Genomic DNA, 19,144 nt, shown 5'->3' on the forward strand with positions numbered 1-19,144 from the left:
TGAAAATTGGGGGAAAAGTGGGAGAAATTTGAGGAAAAATTGGGGAATTTTGGGGTAAAAAGAGGGAAAAATTTGGAGGAAAGTTGGTGAGAAAGTGGTGGAAAAAATAGGAAAAAAGTGGGGAAAAATGGGAATAAAGAGAGGAAAAATGAGGAAAATTAGGGGGAAAGGGGGGAAAATTCGAGGAAAAAGTGGGGAAAAATTTGGAGGAACAAGTGGGGAAAAATTGGGAAAAAAGTGGGAAAATTTTTGAGGAAAATGGGGGAAAATTGGGAAAATTTGGAGGAAAAATTGGGAAAAAATTCGGAAAAAAGTGGGAAAAATTTGGAGGAAAATTGGGGAAAAAGTGGGGGAAAGTGGGAAAAAATGTGAGAAAATTGTAAAAAATTGGGAAAAACTGGGAAAATTTTGGAGGGAAATTAAGCGAAAATGGGGGGAATTTTGGAGAAAAATTTGGGAAAATGGGGAAAAATGGTAAAAACGCAGGGAAAAAGTTGGGGAAAATTTGGGGAATTTTTGGGGGAAAAGTGGGGGAAAATTTGGAGGAAATTTGGGGAAAAATGGGGAAAATGGGGAAAAAAGGGAAAAAAAGGGGGGAAAAAAGGGGAAAAAAAGCGGGGGAAAAATTGGGGTCTCACCTGTTCCGACGCCGAATTTTGGGGGCGGCCGAATGGGGGGGTTCGGGGGGGGCTCCCCCCAATTCCGGGGGTCTCCCCCCCCCCCCAGCACCGAGCGGCGCTTCCGGAGCGGCAGCGACGCCTCGGGGGTGGGGGAGGGGCGGCGTTTTTGGGGGGCCCGGGGGGGGTTGGGGGCGCGGCGCGTGCGCAGATCCACCGGCAGCTCCTCGGCCATCGGGGGGTCCCGGCCTGGGGGTTTTTGGGGGGGACCCCCCCCAGAAGGGACCTCGGGGCTGCGGCGGAGGCGCCGCGGGAGCGGAAGCGAGCGGGGAATCCCCGCGGCGGGGGGGCGGGGCCGCCTGGCCACGCCCATTTCCCCGGTGGACACGCCCACCTCGTTTAGACCACGCCCACTCCGCTGTGGGTGCGCCCCCGGTGTTGTTGGGAGCGCCCATGGAGCGTTTAGGCCACGCCCACATCGTTTAGACCACGCCCACTCCGCTGAGGGCGCGCATTGTGTTGTTGGCCACGCCCATTCCGCGTTAGCCACGCCCACTCCGCCGTGGGCGCGCATTGTGTTGTTGGCCACGCCCATTTCCCGTTAGCCACGCCTACTCTGTTTTAACCACGCCCGCTCCGCTGTGGGCGCGCACCGAGTGTTGCTGGCCACGCCCATTCCGCCTTAGCCACGCCTACTCTGCTTTAACCACGCCCACACCGCTCTGGGCGCGCGGCGAGTGTTGTTGGCCACGCCCATTCCGCGTTAGCCACGCCTACTCTGATTAAACCACGCCCACTCCGCTGTGGACGCGCCCCCGGTGTTGTTGGGAGCGCCCATTGAGGGTTTAAGCCACGCCCAGTCGGTTTAGGCCACGCCCCCTCCACTGCGCACACGTTGTGGCCACGCCCATTCCGTTGTAGACACGCCCACATGTGGTGTGGCCACGCCCACATCGCGTTTAGGCCACTGGGACATTCCCGGGGACACTGGGAGGGACCTGGGGACACTTCTGGGGACATGGGGACACCCTTGGGGACACAGGGATGGGTTTGGGGACACCGGGAGGGACCTGGGGACACCCCTGGGGACACTGGGATGGACTTGGGGACACTTTGGGGACACGGGGACACCATTGGGGACACTGGGACATCACTGGGGACACCCTTGGGGACACCGGGAGGGACCTGGGGACACTTTGGGGACACGGGGACATCACTGGGGACACCCTTGGGGACACTGGGATGGGTTTGGGGACACCGGGAGGGACTTGGGGACACTGGGGGGGACACCGGGACATCCCTGGGGACACAGGGATGGGTTTGGGGACACCAGGAGGGACTTGGGGACACTTGGGGGGGACACCGGGACATTCCTGGGGACACTGGGACACACTTGGGGACGTTGGGGACACCCTTGGGGACACTGGGATGGACTTGGGGACACTTTGGGGACACCCCTGGGGACATGGGGACACTTTGGGGACACTGGGATGGGTTTGGGGACACCAGGAGGGACTTGGGGACAGTGGGGGGGGACACCGGGACATTCCTGGGGACACAGGGACACCATTGGGGACACTGGGGACACCCCTGGGGACACTGGGATGGGTTTGGGGACACCGGGCTGGCCTTGGGGACATCCCTGGGGACACTGGGATGGAGTTGGGGACACCCTTGGGGACACAGGGACACCCTTGGGGACATGGGGACACCCTTGGGGACACCGGGAGGGACCTGGGGACACCCCTGGGGACACTGGGATGGGTTTGGGGACACCAGGAGGGACTTGGGGACAGTGGGGGGGGACACCGGGACATTCCTGGGGACACAGGGACACCATTGGGGACACTGGGGACACCCCTGGGGACATGGGGACACCCTTGGGGACACTTTGGGGACACCCTGGAGACATTGGGACAGGGCTGGGGACACCCTTGGGGACACCGGGAGGGACCTGGGGACACTTTGGGGACATGGGGACACTTTGGGGACACTGGGATGGGTTTGGGGACATCCCTGGGGACATTGAAAGGGAGTTGGGGACACCCTTGGGGACACAGGGACACCTTGGGGACACGGGGACACCCCTGGGGACACTGGGATGGAGTTGGGGACACTTTGGGGACACCCCTGGGGACATGGGGACACCCTTGGGGACATCATTGGGGACATTGAGAGGGAGTTGGGGACACCCTTGGGGACACGGGGACACCATTGGGGACACCAGGAGGGACCCGAGGACACCCTTGGGGACACTTTGGGGACAACCTGGGGATGGATTTGGGGACACTTTGGGGGGACACAGGGACAACGTGGGTGACACTGGGATGGCCTTGGGGACACAAGGACACCCTTGAGGGACACTGGGACAACCTCGGCGACACCTCGGGGTGGCCTTGGGGACATCGCGACACGTTCGGGGACATCGGGGGGGGGGCGGGGCATGGAGCCACGCCCACTTTAATGACGTCAATCCCTCGGTCCCGCCCCCCCCCCCTCGGGCGCCGCAGTGCGCCGGGACCGAGCGGAGCCGAAAAGAGCCGGAAAAAGCCGAAGCGGAGCCGAGCGGCGGCGAAGCGAGAGGCGGAAAGAGCCGAAGGTCGGCGAGCGGAAAAAGCCGAAGCGGACCCGCCGGAGGGTCCGGCCATGCCTTGAAGCGGCTCCTCCGAGCCGTCCCGGGCTCTTCCTCCTCATCCTCCTCCTCCTCATCCTCCTCCTGCGGCAGGGGGAGGAGCCCATGGGCCGGGCAGGGGGCTGAGGGGGAGCGGAGCCGCTGAACTGGGCCCCAAACTGGGCCCAACTGGGCTCAACTGGGCGCAACTAGGCCGGAGAAATCAGAAGCGGGCCGGAAAGAGGCGAAGTTCTCCGGAAAGAGCCGAAAAAAGAGCGGGAGAAGCGAAGTGAGGACGGAGCTGCACGGAAAGAACCGAACCGGGCCGGAAAAAGCCGAACTGGGCCGGAAGTGAGCGAAGCTGGGCCGGAAGTGAACGAAGGGAGAGCGGGGAGGGTCGGAAAGAGCCGAATGGAGAACGAAGAGGGTCGGAAAGAGCCGAAGGTTTCCGGAAATTGCCGAAGTGCCGCCATGTTGCTGCCGCTGCTCCTCGGGCTCCTTGAGGGTGAGTTCGGGACCCCCCCGAATGTCACCGGGACCCCAAAATGTCCCAAAATGTCACTAAATGTCCCTAAAATGTCACTAAATGTCCCCAAAATGTCACTAAATGTCCCCAAAATGTCACCTGGGAGCCCCCAGATGTCACCGGGACCCCAAAATGTCACTAAATGTCCCCAAAATGTCCCCAGATTTGCCCCAAATATCCCCAAAATGTCAACTGGGACCCCCCCAAATCTCAACTGGGACCCCAAAATGTCCCAAAGTGTCCCCAAAAATGTCCCAAAATGTCACCTAGACCTCTCCAAATGTCCCAAAGTGTCCCCAAAATGTCTTAAAATGTCCCCAAAATGTCTTAAAATGTCCCCAAATATCACCTGGGACCCCAAAAATGTCCCCAAATGTCACCAAAATGTCTTAAAATGTCCCAAAATGTCACCTGGGACCCCAAAATGTCACCTGGGACCCCAAAAATGTCCCCAAAAATGTCCCCAGATGTCACCTGGGACCCCAAAAATGTCCCCAAAATGTCTTAAAATGTCCCAAAATGTCACCTGGGAGCCCCCAGATGTCACCGGGACCCCAAAATGTCCCCAAAGTGTCCCCAAAATGTCTTGAAATGTCCCAAAATGTCACCTGGGACCCCAAAAATGTCCCCAAAATGTCCCCAAATGTCACTTTGGACCCCAAAATGTCACCTGGGACCCCAAAAATGTCCCCAAATGTCACCAAAAGGTCTTGAAATGTCCCCAAAATGTCACCAAATGTCCCCAAAATGTCCCCAAAATGTCACCTGGGACCCCCAAAATGTCACCTGGGACCCCAAAAATGTCCCCAAATGTCCCCAAAAGGTCTTGAAATGTCCCAAAATGTCCCCAAAATGTCCCCAAATGTCACCTGGGACCCCCAAAATGTCCCCAAAATGTCTTAAAATGTCCCAAAATGTCACCTGGGACCCCAAAAATCTCCCCAAATGTCACCAAAAGGTCTTAAAATGTCCCCAAAATGTCACCTGGGACCCCAAAAATGTCACTAAATGTCCCCAAAATGTCCCCAAATGTCACTAAAATGTCTTAAAATGTCCCAAAATGTCACCTGGGACCCCAAAAATGTCCCCAAATGTCCCCAAAAGGTCTTAAAATGTCCCCAGATGTCACCTGGGACCCCAAAAATGTCCCCAAAATGTCTTAAAATGTCCCAAAAATGTCACCTGGGAGCCCCCAGATGTCACCGGGACCCCAAAATGTCCCCAAAGTGTCCCCAAAATGTCTTGAAATGTCCCAAAACGTCACCTGGGACCCCAAAAATGTCCCCAAAATGTCCCCAAATGTCACTTGGGACCCCCAAAATGTCACCTGGGACCCCAAAAATGTCCCCAAATGTCACCAAAAGGTCTTGAAATGTCCCAAAATGTCCCCAAAATGTCCCCAAATGTCACCTGGGACCCCCAAAATGTCCCCAAAATGTCCCAAAATGTCACCAAATGTCCCCAAATGTCACCTGGGACCCCAAAAATGTCCAAAAGAGCCAAATCTGGGACAATTTTGGGACAATTTGGGACAATTTTTGGGGCAAATTTGGTATTTTCGGGCAGAATTTTGACGAATTTTTGGCCAATTTTGGGAATTTTTTGGGGGGAATTCCAAATTCCTTCAACCCCCAATCCCAAATTTTGGGGTCCCGGGGATGAATTTTGGGACAATTTTGGGAGATTTTGGGTCAATTTTCGGCTGGATTTTATTGGAGTCGATTTTGGTGAAATTTGGGCGAAATTTCTGGGAATTTTAAGGGAATTTTCAGGAAATTTTAAAGAAATTTTAAAGAAATTTTAAAGAAATTTTGGGACTTTTTGGGAATTTTGGGGTTCCTTATTCCCCTCCCCATTTTTGGGGTCCCGAGGGTGAATTTTGGGGATTTTGGGGCCGTTTTGAGCTGGATTTTGGTGCCTTTTGGGGCAAATTTTGATGATTTTTGGATCGAATTTTTGGGCAAATTTCAATGGAATATTTTGGGGTTTTTTTTTGGATTTTTTGGGGAATTTTTTGGGAATATTTTAGGAAAATTTGGGAATTCCTTGCTGACCTCCCTTTCTGCCCCTCCCTGAAATTTTGGGGTCCTGGGGGTGGATTTTGGCTCCAGTTTGGGTCAATTTTCACCATTTTGGGGTGGATTTTTGACCAAATTTTGGTCAAATTTCATCAGAATTTCACCGAATTTTTTGGGAATTTCTGGAAAATTCCAGAATTCCCTCTTGACCCCCCATTTCCTCTCCTCCCCATTTTTGGGATTATGGGTCCATTTTGGGTCCATTTTGGGTCCATTTTGGGTCAATTTTAACGGTTTTGGCGCGGATTTTTGACCAAATTTCGGTCAAATTTCAACGGAATTTCACTGAATTTTTTTGAATTTCGTGAAAATTCTGGAATTCCCTCTTGACCCCCCCATTTCCTCCCCCTCCCCATTTTTGGGATCTTGGGGTTGGATTTTGTGTCCAATTTGGGTCAATTTTAACCATTTTGGGGTGGATTTTTCCCCTTTTTTTGACCAAATTTCGGTCAAATTTCATCAAAATTTCACCAAATTTTTTGGGAATTTCTGGAAAATTCCGGAATTCCCTCTTGACCCCCCATTTTCTCCCCCTCCCCATTTTTGGGATTTTGGGTCCATTTTGGGTCCATTTTGGGTCCATTTTGGGTCCATTTTGGGTCCATTTTAACGCTTTTGGTGCGGATTTTTGACCAAATTTCGGTCAAATTTCAACGGAATTTCACTGAATTTTTTTGAATTTCGTGAAAATTCTGGAATTCCCTCTTGACCCCCCCATTTCCTCCCCCTCCCCATTTTTGGGATTGTGTGTCCATTTTGGGTCAATTTTAACCATTTTGGGGTGGATTTTTCCCCTTTTTTTGACCGAATTTCAGTCAAATTTCATCAGAATTTCACCGAATTTTTTTGGAATTTCTGGAAAATTCCGGAATTCCCTGTTGACCCCCCATTTCCTCCCCCTCTCCATTTTTGGGATTTTGGGTCCATTTTGGGTCCATTTTGGGTCCATTTTAACGGTTTTAGGGTGGATTTTTGACCAAATTTCGGTCAAATTTTATCAGAATTTCACCGAATTTTTTTTTGGGGAATTTCTGGAAAATTCAGGAATTCCCTCTTGACCCCCCATTTTCTCCCCCTCCCCATTTTTGGGGTCCTGGGGGTGGATTTTGTGTCCAATTTGGGTCAATTTTAACCATTTTGGGGTGGATTTTCCCCCTTTTTTTGACCGAATTTCAGTCAAATTTCATCAGAATTTCACCGAATTTTTTGGGAATTTCTGGAAAATTCCGGAATTCCCTCTTGACCCCCCATTTTCTCCCCCTCCCCATTTTTGGGATCTTGGGGTTGGATTTTGGCTCCACTTTGGGTCAATTTTAACGGTTTTGGGGTGGATTTTTGACCAAATTTCAGTCAAATTTCATCGGAATTTCACCGAATTTTTTTTTGGGAATTTCTGGAAAATTCAGGAATTCCCTCTTGACCCCCCATTTCCTCCCCCTCCCCATTTTTGGATTTTGGCTCCATTTTGGGTCCATTTTGTGTCCAATTTGGGTCAATTTGGGTCAATTTTAACGGTTTTGGCGCAGATTTTTGACCAAATTTCGGTCAAATTTCATCGGAATTTCACCGAATTTTTTTGGGAATTTCTGGAAAATTCCAGAATTCCCTCTTGACCCCCCATTTTCTCCCCCTCCCCATTTTTGGGATCTTGGGGTTGGATTTTGGGTCCATTTTGGGTCAATTTTAACCATTTTGGGTGGATTTTTCCCCTTTTTTTGACCGAATTTCAGTCAAATTTCATCAGAATTTCACCGAATTTTTTTGGAATTTCTGGAAAATTCAGGAATTCCCTCTTGACCCCCCATTTCCTCTCCCTCCCCATTTTTGGGATTTTGGGTCCATTTTGGGTCCATTTTGGGTCCATTTTGGGTCCATTTTTGGTCAATTTTAACGGTTTTAGGGTGGATTTTTGACCAAATTTCGGTCAAATTCCGTCGGAATTTCACCGAATTTTTTGGGAATTTCTGGAAAATTCCGGAATTCTCTCTTGACCCCTCCATTTCCTCCCCCTCGCCGCAGCTTCGGGGGCCCTGGGGGGCTGCGTGGAGGTGGCGTCGGGCACCGAGGCCGTGCTGGGGGCGCCGTTCCGGCTGCTCTGCATCGCCTGCAAGCGCCGCAGCGAGACCCCGGCCGAGGCCGAGAGCGAGTGGTTCTTCCGGCCCGAGGGCGCCCCCCAGTTCGAGAAGGTCACTGGGAGCACTGGGACAAACTGGGAGGGACTGGGAGTGGATTGGGAGGGACTGGGAGTTACTGGGAGGACGCTGCAGTTCCCAAAGCGGCCACCGGGGGCAGCCAAGAGTTCATGGAAAGGGACTGGGAGGGACTGGGAGGGACTGGGACAAACTGGGAGGGACTGGGAGTTACTGGGATGGACTGGGAAGGACTGGGAGGGACTGGGATGGACTGGGAAGGACTGGGAGGGACTGGGAGGGGACTGGGATGGACTGGGAGGGGATTGGACAAACTGGGAGGGACTGGAGTTACTGGGAGGACGCTGCAGTTCCCAAAGTGGCCACCGGGTGGAGCCAAGAGTTCATGGAAAGGGACTGGGAGGGGACTGGGATGGACTGGGAGGGACTGGGAGGGGATTGGGACAAACTGGGAGGGACTGGGAGGGACTGGGAGGGGACTGGGACAAACTGGGAATGGGTTGGGATGGACCCCGGCCGAGGCCGAGAGCGAGTGGTTCTTCCGGCCCGAGGGCGCCCCCCAGTTCGAGAAGGTCACTGGGAGCACTGGGACAAACCGGGAGGGGACTGGGAGGGGATTGGGACAAACTGGGAGGGACTGGGAGGGGACTGGGAGGGACTGGGAGTTACTGGGAGGACGCTGCAGTTCCCAAAGCGGCCACCGGGGGCAGCCAAGAGTTCATGGAAAGGGACTGGGAGGGACTGGGAGGGACTGGGACAAACTGGGAGGGACTGGGAGTTACTGGGATGGACTGGGAAGGACTGGGAGGGACTGGGAGGGGACTGGGATGGACTGGGAGGGGATTGGGACAAACTGGGAGGGACTGGGAGTTACTGGGAGGACGCTGCAGTTCCCAAAGTGGCCACCGGGTGGAGCCAAGAGTTCATGGAAAGGGACTGGGAGGGAACTGGGAGGGACTGGGACAAACTGGGAGGGACTGGGATGGACTGGGAGGGACTGGGAGGGGATTGGGAGGGACTGGGAGGGACTGGGAGGGGACTGGGACAAACTGGGAATGGGTTGGGATGGACCCCGGCCGAGGCCGAGAGCGAGTGGTTCTTCCGGCCCGAGGGCGCCCCCCAGTTCGAGAAGGTCACTGGGAGCACTGGGACGAACTGGGAGGGGACTGGGAGGGGATTGGGACAAACTGGGAGGGACTGGGAGGGACTGGGATGGACTGGGAGGGACTGGGAGGGACTGGGAGGGACTGGGATGGACTGGGAGTTACTGGGAGGACGCTGCAGTTCCCAAAGCCGCCACCAGGGGGAGCCAGTGAGACACTGGGAGTTCATTGGGAGGGACTGGGAGGGAACTGGGATGAACTGGGACAAACTGGGAGGGACTGGGAGTTACTGGGATGGACTGGGAGGGACTGGGACAAACTGGGATGAACTGGGAGTTACTGGGAGGATGTTGCAGTTCCCAAAGTGGCCACCAGGGGGAGCCAGGAGTTCATGGAAAGGGACTGGGAGGGGACTGGGACAAACTGGGAGGGGACTGGGACAAACTGGGAGGGACTGGGAGGGGATTGGGACAAACTGGGAGGGACTGGGATGGACTGGGACGGACTGGGAGGGGACTGGGACAAACTGGGAATGGGTTGGGATGGACCCCGGCCGAGGCCGAGAGCGAGTGGTTCTTCCGGCCCGAGGGCGCCCCCCAGTTCGAGAAGGTCACTGGGAGCACTGGGACAAACTGGGAGGGGACTGGGAGTGGACTGGGACAAACTGGGAGGGACTGGGAGGGACTGGGATGGTCTGGGAGGGACTGGGAAGGACTGGGAGGGACTGGGAGGGGATAGGGACAAACTGGGAGGGGATTGGGATGAGGCACTGGGAGCTACTGGGCCATACTGGGAATCAGTGGGCTGAACTGGGAGCTACTGGGAGGCACTGGGAGCTACTGGGGAGGCACTTGGGATGTACTGGGCTGAACTGGGAGCTACTGGGAGGCACTGGGAGCTCCTGGGCCATACTGGGAATCACTGGGCTGAACTGGGAGCTGCTGGGGAGACACTTGGGATGTACTGGGCTGAACTGGGAGCTACTGGGAGGCACTGGGAGCTACTGGGGAGACGCTTGGGATGTACTGGGCTGAACTGGGAGCTACTGGGAGGCACTGGGAGCTACTGGGAGGTGCTGGGAGCTACTGGGGAGACACATGGGATGTACTGGGCTGAACTGGGAGCTACCGGGGAGACACTTGGGATGTACTGGGCTGAACTGGGAGCTACTGGGAGCTACTGGGCCATACTGGGAATCACTGGGCTGAACTGGGAGCTACTGGGGAGACACTTGGGATGTACTGGGCTGAACTGGGAGGCACTGGGAGCTACTGGGCTGAACTGGGAGCTACTGGGAAGCACTGGGAGCTACTGGGCTGAACTGGGAGCTACTGGGAAGCACTGGGAGCTACTGGGGAGACACTGGGGATGTACTGGGCTGAACTGGGAGCTACTGGGAGGCACTGGGAGCTACTGGGAGGTGCTGGGAGCTACTGGGAGGTGCTGGGAGCTACTGGGGAGACACATGGGATGTACTGGGCTGAACTGGGAGCTACTGGGGAGACACTTGGGATGTACTGGGCTGAACTGGGAGCTACTGGGGAGACACTTGGGATGTACTGGGCTGAACTGGGAGCTACTGGGGAGACACTTGGGATGTTCTGGGCTGAACTGGGAGCTACTGGGGAGACACTTGGGATATACTGGGCTGAACTGGGAGCTACTGGGAGCTACTGGGCCATACTGGGAATCACTGGGCTGAACTGGGAGCTACTGGGGAGACACTTGGGATGTACTGGGCTGAACTGGGAGCTACTGGGAGGCACTGGGAGCTACTGGGGAGACACTTGGGATGTACTGGGCTGAACTGGGAGCTACTGGGAGGTACTGGGAGCTACTGGGCCATACTGGGAATCACTGGGCTGAACTGGGAGCTACTGGGGAGACACTGGGGATGTACTGGGCTGAACTGGGAGCTACTGGGAAGCACTGGGAGCTACTGGGCTGAACTGGGAGCTACTGGGAAGCACTGGGAGCTACTGGGCTGAACTGGGAGCTACTGGGAAGCACTGGGAGCTACTGGGGAGACACTTGGGATGTACTGGGCTGAACTGGGAGCTACTGGGCCATACTGGGAATCACTGGGCTGAACTGGGAGCTACTGGGAATTCCCCGCAGCACAATTGGGCGCAGTTGCAATGCCAAACTCAACCACCGGAGGGCGCCACTGAGCAAACCCCATTCCCAACTGCTTCCCGTTAACTCTCACTGGTTCTTACTGGTTCTTACTGGTTTCTACTGGTTTAGATCCTGCACTACAGCCCCGAGGAGGGCGAGTGGGTGGCCCCGGGGCCGTTCCTGGGGGTGATCTCGTGGAACGGCTCGCGGGGCACGCGGGACCTGCAGGACCCGTCGGGGTGGGAGGGGACTGGGGTGAACTGGGAGGCACTGGGGAGACACTTGGGATGTACTGGGCTGAACTGGGAGCTACTGGGAGGCACTGGGAGCTACTGGGCCATACTGGGAATCACTGGGCTGAACTGGGAGCTACTGGGGAGACGCTTGGGATGTACTGGGCTGAACTGGGAGCTACTGGGAAGCACTGGGAGCTACTGGGGAGACGCTTGGGATGTACTGGGCTGAACTGGGAGCTACTGGGAGGCACTGGGAGCTACTGGGAGGTGCTGGGAGCTACTGGGGAGACACATGGGATGTACTGGGCTGAACTGGGAGCTACTGGGAGGCACTGGGAGCTACTGGGCTGAACTGGGAGCTACAGGGGAGACACATGGGATGTACTGGGCTGAACTGGGAGCTACTGGGGAGACACTGGGGATATACTGGGCTGAACTGGGAGCTACTGGGAGCTACTGGGCCATACTGGGAATCACTGGGCTGAACTGGGAGCTACTGGGAATTCCCCGCAGCACAATTGGGCGCAGTTGCAATGCCAAACTCAACCACCGGAGGGCGCCACTGAGCCAACACCATTTATAATCCCTTGCCATTGACTCTCGCTGGTTTTTACTGGTTTCTACTGGTTCTTACTGGTTCTTACTGGTTTCTACTGGTACAGATCCTGCACTACAGCCCCGAGGAGGGCGAGTGGGGTGGCGCCGGGGCCGTTCCTGGGGGTGATCTCGTGGAACGGCTCGCGGGGCACGCGGGACCTGCAGGACCTGTCGGTGTGGCTGGCCGAGGTGAAGCGCGCCCACGCCGGGCACTACGTGTGCCGGCTGAAGCGCAACCTGACCTTCGAGGGCTACACCTACAGCCTGGCCAGGAACCAGACCCTGAAGCTGGCCGTGGTGGAGAAAGGTGCTGGGATATACTGGGATAAACTGGGATGAACTGGGAGTTGGTTGGCAGGGATTGGGAGGGACTGGGATGGAGCTGGAGGGAAGAAAAATGGAGGTAGGAGGGAGATTAAAGGGGAACTGGGATGGACTGGGATGAACTGGGTGGGACTGGGATGAACTGGGAGGGACTGGGACGTGGTTGGGAGGGGACTGGGAGGAACTTGGATGGACTGGAAGGCACTGGGATGAACTGGGATGAACTGGGATGAACTGGGAATTGGTGGGAGGACGCTGCAGTTCCCAAAGGCGCCACCAGGCGGAGCCAGTGAGACACTGGGAGTTCATTGGGGAGGGACTGGGGGGGAACTGGGAAGGACTGGGACAAACTGGGAGGGACTGGGATGGGATTGGGATGGACTGGGAGCACCTGGGAGGGACTGGGATGAATTGGGAGAGGACTGGGAAGGACTGGGATGGACTGGGATGGATTGGGATGGACTGGGAGGGACTGGGACAAACTGGGAGGGGATTGGGCTGCACCTACAGCCTGGCCAGGAACCAGACCCTGAAGCTGGCCGTGGTGGAGAAAGGTGCTGGGAGGGCACTGGGATGAACTGGGATAAACTGGGATAAACTGGGAGGGCACTGGGATGTACTGGGGTGCACTGGGAGGGGATTGGGATTGACTGGGATGAACTGGGAGGGACTGGGAGATGGTTGGAAGGGACTGGGGTGGACTGGGATGGAGCTGGAGGGGAGTAAAGGGGAACTGGGATGGACTGGGAGGGACTGGGATGGGATTGGGATCAAGCTGGGATCAAACTGGGAGCACTGGGATTAAACTGGGAGGGACTGGGAGGGCACTGGGATCAAACTGGGAGCACTGGGATCAAACTGGGAGCACTGGGATCAAACTGGGAGGGACTGGGATCAAACTGGGATCAAACTGGGAGAGACTGGTAGCACTGGGATGAAACTGGGAGCACTGGGAGAGGGCTGGGATCAAACTGGGAGCACTGGGATCAAACTGGGAGGGACTGGGAGGGCACTGGGATCAAATTGGGAGCACTGGGATCAAACTGGGAGCACTGGGATCAAACTGGGATCAAACTGGGAGCACTGGGAGGGCACCGGGAGCAAACTGGGAGAGGACTGGGATCAAACTGGGAGCGCTGGAATCAAACTGGGAGGGACTGGGAGAGGGCTGGGATCAAACTGGGAGGGCTGGGATAACACTGGGATCAAACTGGGAGCACTGGGAGGGCACTGGGATCAAACTGGGAGCACTGGGAGGGCACTGGGATCAAACTGGGAGCACTGGGATCAAACTGGGAGCACTGGGAGGGCACTGGGATCAAACTGGGAGCACTGGAATCAAACTGGGAGCACTGGGATCAAACTGGGAGCACTGGGAGGGCACTGGGATCAAACTGGGAGCACTGGGAGGGCACTGGGATCAAACTGGGAGGGACTGGAAGCACAGAGATCAAACTGGGATCAAACTGGGAGCACTGGGATCAAACTGGGACTCACTGGCGAAGCCCCATGCCCATATAAGGCAGAAAGTGGGCGTGGCTTAGGCAAAAATGGGCGTGGCTTAGCCCCCAAATACCCAAATTCGGCCCCAAAACCGCCAAATTTTCCCGGATTTTTTTCGGGATTTTTTTGGGGAATTTTTTCGGGAATTTTTTCGGGGATTTTTTTGGGGACGTTTCCCGTGATTTTAGGAAATATTTTCTCCCCCCAGCGCGGCGGGACCTGGCATCCATCGTGTCCGAGATCCTGATGTACGTGCTCATCGTGGTGCTGACGCTCTGGCTCGCCGCCGAGATGCTCTACTGCTACCGCAAGGTGGCGGCCGCCTCCCCGCCCCCCGACAGCGCGTGAGTGGGCGGGGCCTCCCTGGGCGGGGCCGCGGTGGGCGGGGCTTAACGCCGGGGCGAGGTTTTTTGGGGGAAAAATGCAAAAAACCGGGCGAAAAAAGAGCGAAAAATGAGGAAATTAGGGGGTTGAAATGGCGGGGGGGGCGTGGCTTAAAGCGTGGGGGTGTGGCTTTGGGAGTGGGTGTGGCCTAAGTGGGCGTGGTTTAATTTTGGAGTGGTTGGAATTTGGGGAGAAATGGAAACAAATGGGAAAAAATGAGGTAAAAATGAGGAAATTAGGGAAAAAAAAGGGTTTTCAAAATGGTGGGAGGGGCGTGGCTTAAAGAATGGGGGCGTGGCTTCAGACTGGGTGTGGCCTAAGGGGGCGTGGTGTAATTTTTGAATAGTTTGGGTTGGAATTTGGGGGAGAAATGCCAAAAATTGGGGTGCAAATGGGGCGAAAAATGAGGAAATTAGGAGGAAAATGGAGGTTTAAAATGGCGGAGGGGCGTGGCCTAAAGAAAGGGGGCGTGGCTTTGGAGTAGGTGTGGCCTTAGGGGGCGTGGCTGAATTTCAGGGGAAGGAATTGGAAGCTCGGGGTTAAAAATGTGAGAATTGAGGCAAAAATGGGGAAATTAGGAAAAAAATGGGGTCTCAAAATGGCGGGAGGGGGCGTGGCTTTAGGTTGTGGGCGTGGCTTCAGACTGGGTGTGGCCTAAGGGGGCGTGGTTTAATTTTGGAGTGGTTTGGGTTGGAATTTTGGGGGAGAAATGCAAAAAAATTGGGTGAAAATGGGGCGAAAAATGAGGAAATTAGGAGGAAAATGGACGTTTAAAATGGCGGGAGGAGGCGTGGCTTAAAGAACGGGGGCGTGGTTTAGGGTGGGTGTGGCCTAAGTGGGCGTGGTTTAATTTTGGTGTGGTTTGGATTGGAATTTGTGGGAGAAATGCAAAAAACTGGGCAAAAATGGGGCGAAAAGTGAGGAAATTAGGAGGAAAATGGAGGTTTAAAATGGCGGGAGGGGGCGTGGCTTAAATATGGTGGGCGTGGTTTAGAGTGGGTGTGGCCCAAAGGGGCGTGGTTTAGATTTGGACTGGTTTGGGTTGGAATTTGGGGGAGAAATGCAAAAAACTGGGTGGAAATGGGCGAAAAATGAGGAAATTAGGACAAAAATGGAGGTTTAAAATGGCGGGAGGGGCGTGGCTTAAAGAATGGGGGCGTGGCTTTGGAGTGGGTGTGGCCCAAAGGGGCGTGGTTTAATTTTGGAGTGGTTTGGGTTGGAATTTGGGGGAGAAATACAAAAAACTGGGTGAAAATGGGGCGAAAAATGAGGAAATGAGGAGGAAAATGGAGGTTTAAAATGGCGGGGGGGGCGTGGCTTAAAGAACGTGGGCGTGGTTTAGAGTGGGTGTGGCCTAAGTGGGCGTGGTTTAATTTTGGTGTGGTTTGGATTGGAATTTGTGGGAGAAATGCAAAAAACTGGGCAAAAATGGGGCGAAAAATGAGGAAATGAGGAGGAAAATGGAGGTTTAAAATGGCGGAGGGGGCGTGGCTTAAAGAATGGGGGCGTGGCTTTGGAGTAGGTGTGACCTTAGGGGGCGTGGCTGAATTTCAGGGGAAGGAATTGGAAACTCGGGGTTAAAAATGTGAGAATTGAGGCAAAAATGGGGAAATTAGGAAAAAAATGGGGTCTCAAAATGGCGGGAGGGGGCGTGGCTTTAGGTTGTGGGCGTGGCTTCAGACTGGGTGTGGCCTAAGGGGGCGTGGTATAATTTTTGAATAGTTTGGGTTGGAATTTGTGGGAGAAATGCAAAAAAATTGGGTGAAAATGGGGCGAAAAATGAGGAAATGAGGAGGAAAATGGAGGTTTAAAATGGCGGAGGGGGCGTGGCTTACAGAATGGGGGCGTGGCTTCAGACTGGGTGTGGACTAAAGGGGCGTGGCTTAATTTTTTTTCATTTTGGGGCATTTCTGGGTGGGATTTTGGGGTGGATTTTTTGGGGAGATTTTGGGGTTTTTGGGGCAGAATTTTTGGATTTTGGGGCATTTTTGGGATGGGATTTTTGGGAGATTTTTGGGTGGATTTTTTTTCATTTTGGGGCATTTCTGGGTGGGGTTTTTTAAAAGTTTTGGGCCATTTGAGTGTAAAATTTTGGGGAGGAATTTTGGGGATTTTGGGCGTTTCTGGGGTGGAGATTTTGGGATTTTGGGGAGGAATTTTGGGGATTTTGGGGAGGGATTTTGGGGATTTTGGGGTGGAGATTTTGGGATTTTGAGGAGGAAGTTTTGGGATTTTGGGGTGGGGATTTTGGGATTTTGAGGAGGAATTTTGGGGATTTTTGGGGTGGAGATTTTGGGATTTTGAGGAGGAATTTTGGGGATTTTGGGGAGGAATTTTGGGGATTTTGGGGAGGGATTTTGGACATTTTTGGGGTGGAGATTTTGGGATTTTGGGGTGGAATTTTTAGGATTTTCGGGGGGGATTTTTTGGGAGGATTTCTCAGTGTTGGAGGAGGAGTTATTTGGGTTTTCGAGTGGATTTTTTTTTTAATTTTGAGGCATTTCTGGGTGGAATTTTGGATGGACTTTTTTTTTTGGTTTTGGACATTTTGGGGCAGAATTTTTGGATTTTTGGGGCCCCTCCCCCACCCCGAATTTCTCCCCTCCCCCCCCCTCAGGTCGGAGTACTTGGCCATCACCTCGGAGAGCAAAGAGAACTGCGGCGGCGTCCAGGCGGCCGAGTGACCCCGAGTGACCCCGAGTGACCTTTGACCCCCGAGTGACCCCCAGTGACCCCCAGTGACCTCTGACCCCCCCAGGCCCCCCCCTGCAATAACCCCCCCGGGGGGGACCCCCCTGACCCCTCCCCCACCCCTGACCCCGCATGGCCCCGACCCCACCCGGACCCCAAAAGTGGGGGGAAAAAAAAAACCCAAAAATTTTGGGGAAAAAAACCCCAAAAATTTGGGGGGAAAATCTCAAAAATTTTGGGGAAAAAAATCCCAAAAATCTGGGGGAAAAATCCCAAAATTTTAGGGAAAAAAATCCCAAAAATGTGTGGGGAAAAGTCACAAAATTTGAGGGAAAAAATCTGGGGGGAGGTCGGGAGGAAAGATGAGGATTTCAAAAATTGGAGGGAAAAAAATCCTTCAAAATTCAGGAAAAAAAAAATTCAAAATTTGTTTAAAATAATCCCAAAATTTCGGTCAAATTTCTTCAAAGTTTGGGAGAAAATCCCCCCAAATTTCACCCCAAAAATCCCAAAATTTTGAGTAAAATTTCCTAAATTCAGGACAAAAAAAATTTCCAAATTTGGGACAAAAAAAATCCCAAATTTTTGGAAAAATTCCCAAAATTTTGGGGTCAAATTCCCCAAATTTGGGGTCGATCCCCCCCGAGTGTGAGAGGAGTGCGCATGTAAATGAGCTGTATGCAAATGAGCCGTATGCAAATGAGAGATATTTAAAAGAGCAATATGTAAATGAGACAAGAGGACGAGACCTCAACAGCACTTTATGCAAATGAGGGGGGTGTGGCAACACAAATGAGGGTGATATGCAAATGAGGGGTGTGTAAATAGATGTAAATGAGGCAGTATGCAAATGAGGTGGAGGCGAGAACTGTAACCGCGGGTTATTTATTATGTAAATGAGCTGTACATAAACAAAGCATTATGCAAATGAGCACTGACACAGCCGCACAAATGCACATCTCACTTAATTGCGATATGCAAATGAACCTGCAAACGAGGCGGGGCATGCAAATGAGCACCGAGCACCGTATGCAAATGAGCACCGCCGCGCCGACACATCGCTGTATGCAAATGAACGCCCGTATGCAAATGAGTGCCATAATTAACGGATTAATTGTGCCAAGCCCCGATATGTAAATGATCATGCAAATGAACATGCAAATGAGCTGGACTGCCGAGCCTCGAGTCCTTGGTGTGGGGGCGGGTCTCCGGTATGCAAATGAGATTTATGATAATGAGGGACGCACAAACGGGAACACAATGGGAGGGGGTGTATGCAAATGAGGCGGTGACGTCATCGGCGTAGTTTGGGGGTTTATGGGAGGTTGATGACGTCATCCGGGGGAAGTCGATGACGTCATCGGGGTGGGAGGGGAAATTTGGGGCAAAATTCCCAAATTTGGGCATCGATGACGTCACCGGGGGGGGGGGAGGGGCGGTCAGGGGGGATTTGGGGGTGAAATTCCCAAATTTTGGGGTCAAATTCCCGAATTTTGGGGTGAAATTCCCAAATTTTGGGGTCTCTGGGATCATTTTGGGGCAAAATTCCCGAATTTTGGGGTCCCTGGGATCATTTTGGGGTGAAATTCCCAAAATTTTGGGGTTCCCGGGTTGATTTTGGGGTTCAATCCCCAATTTTTTGGGGTTCGATCCCCAAATTTCGGGTTCCCTGCCAGGATTTGGGGTTCAATTCCCAATTTTGGGGTTAAAATCCCAAATTTCGGGATTCCATCCCAAATTTTTGGGGTTCAATCCCAAATTTCGGGGTTCAAATCCCAAATTTCGGGGTTCCATCCCCAATTTTTGGGGTTCAATCCCAAATTTCGGGGTTCAAATCCCAAATTTCAGCGTTAAATCCCCAAATTTCGGGTTCTCTTCCAGGATTCGGGGTTCAAATCCCAATTTTGGGGTTCCCGGGCTGATTTTGGGGTTCGATCCCCAAATTTCGGGTTCTCTTCCAGGATTTGGGGTTCAATTCTCAATTTCGGGGTTCAATCCCCAAATTTCGGGGTTCAAATCCCAATTTTTGGGGTTCCCGGGCTGATTTTGGGGTTCCCGGGTTGATTTCGGGGTTCAATCCCCAAATTTTGGGGTTCAAATCCCAATTTTTGGGGTTCAAATCCCAAATTTCCGCTCCCCCCAAGCCCCGCCCCCTTCCCCGCCTCCCGATGACGTCACCGCCTCCATTCCCCCTTTCCCCTCCCCC

General features: G+C 53.8%; 1 protein-coding gene across 2 annotated transcripts; it reads left to right on the forward strand.

The window, feature by feature from the left end:
• The first annotated feature begins 3,122 nt into the window (after window positions 1-3,122).
• Window positions 3,123-18,109, forward strand: SCN1B (sodium voltage-gated channel beta subunit 1). 2 transcript variants are annotated; one of them, XM_063182706.1, is made up of 6 exons: window positions 3,123-3,733; window positions 7,852-8,018; window positions 11,333-11,425; window positions 12,196-12,343; window positions 14,072-14,207; window positions 16,865-18,109. In XM_063182706.1, the coding sequence occupies exons 1-6, from the start codon at window positions 3,640-3,642 to the stop codon at window positions 16,929-16,931; spliced, it is 705 nt and encodes a 234-aa protein (XP_063038776.1). In that variant the 5' UTR covers window positions 3,123-3,639; the 3' UTR covers window positions 16,932-18,109. The 2 variants fall into 2 exon arrangements, with proteins under 2 accessions (XP_063038776.1, XP_063038778.1); XM_063182708.1 differs by having other exon boundaries at window positions 11,333-11,361; window positions 12,132-12,343.
• The last annotated feature ends 1,035 nt before the right edge of the window (window positions 18,110-19,144 follow it).

Source organism: Melospiza melodia, unplaced genomic scaffold (genome assembly GCF_035770615.1).
Source record: "Melospiza melodia melodia isolate bMelMel2 unplaced genomic scaffold, bMelMel2.pri scaffold_293, whole genome shotgun sequence".
Lineage (NCBI taxonomy): Eukaryota > Metazoa > Chordata > Aves > Passeriformes > Passerellidae > Melospiza > Melospiza melodia.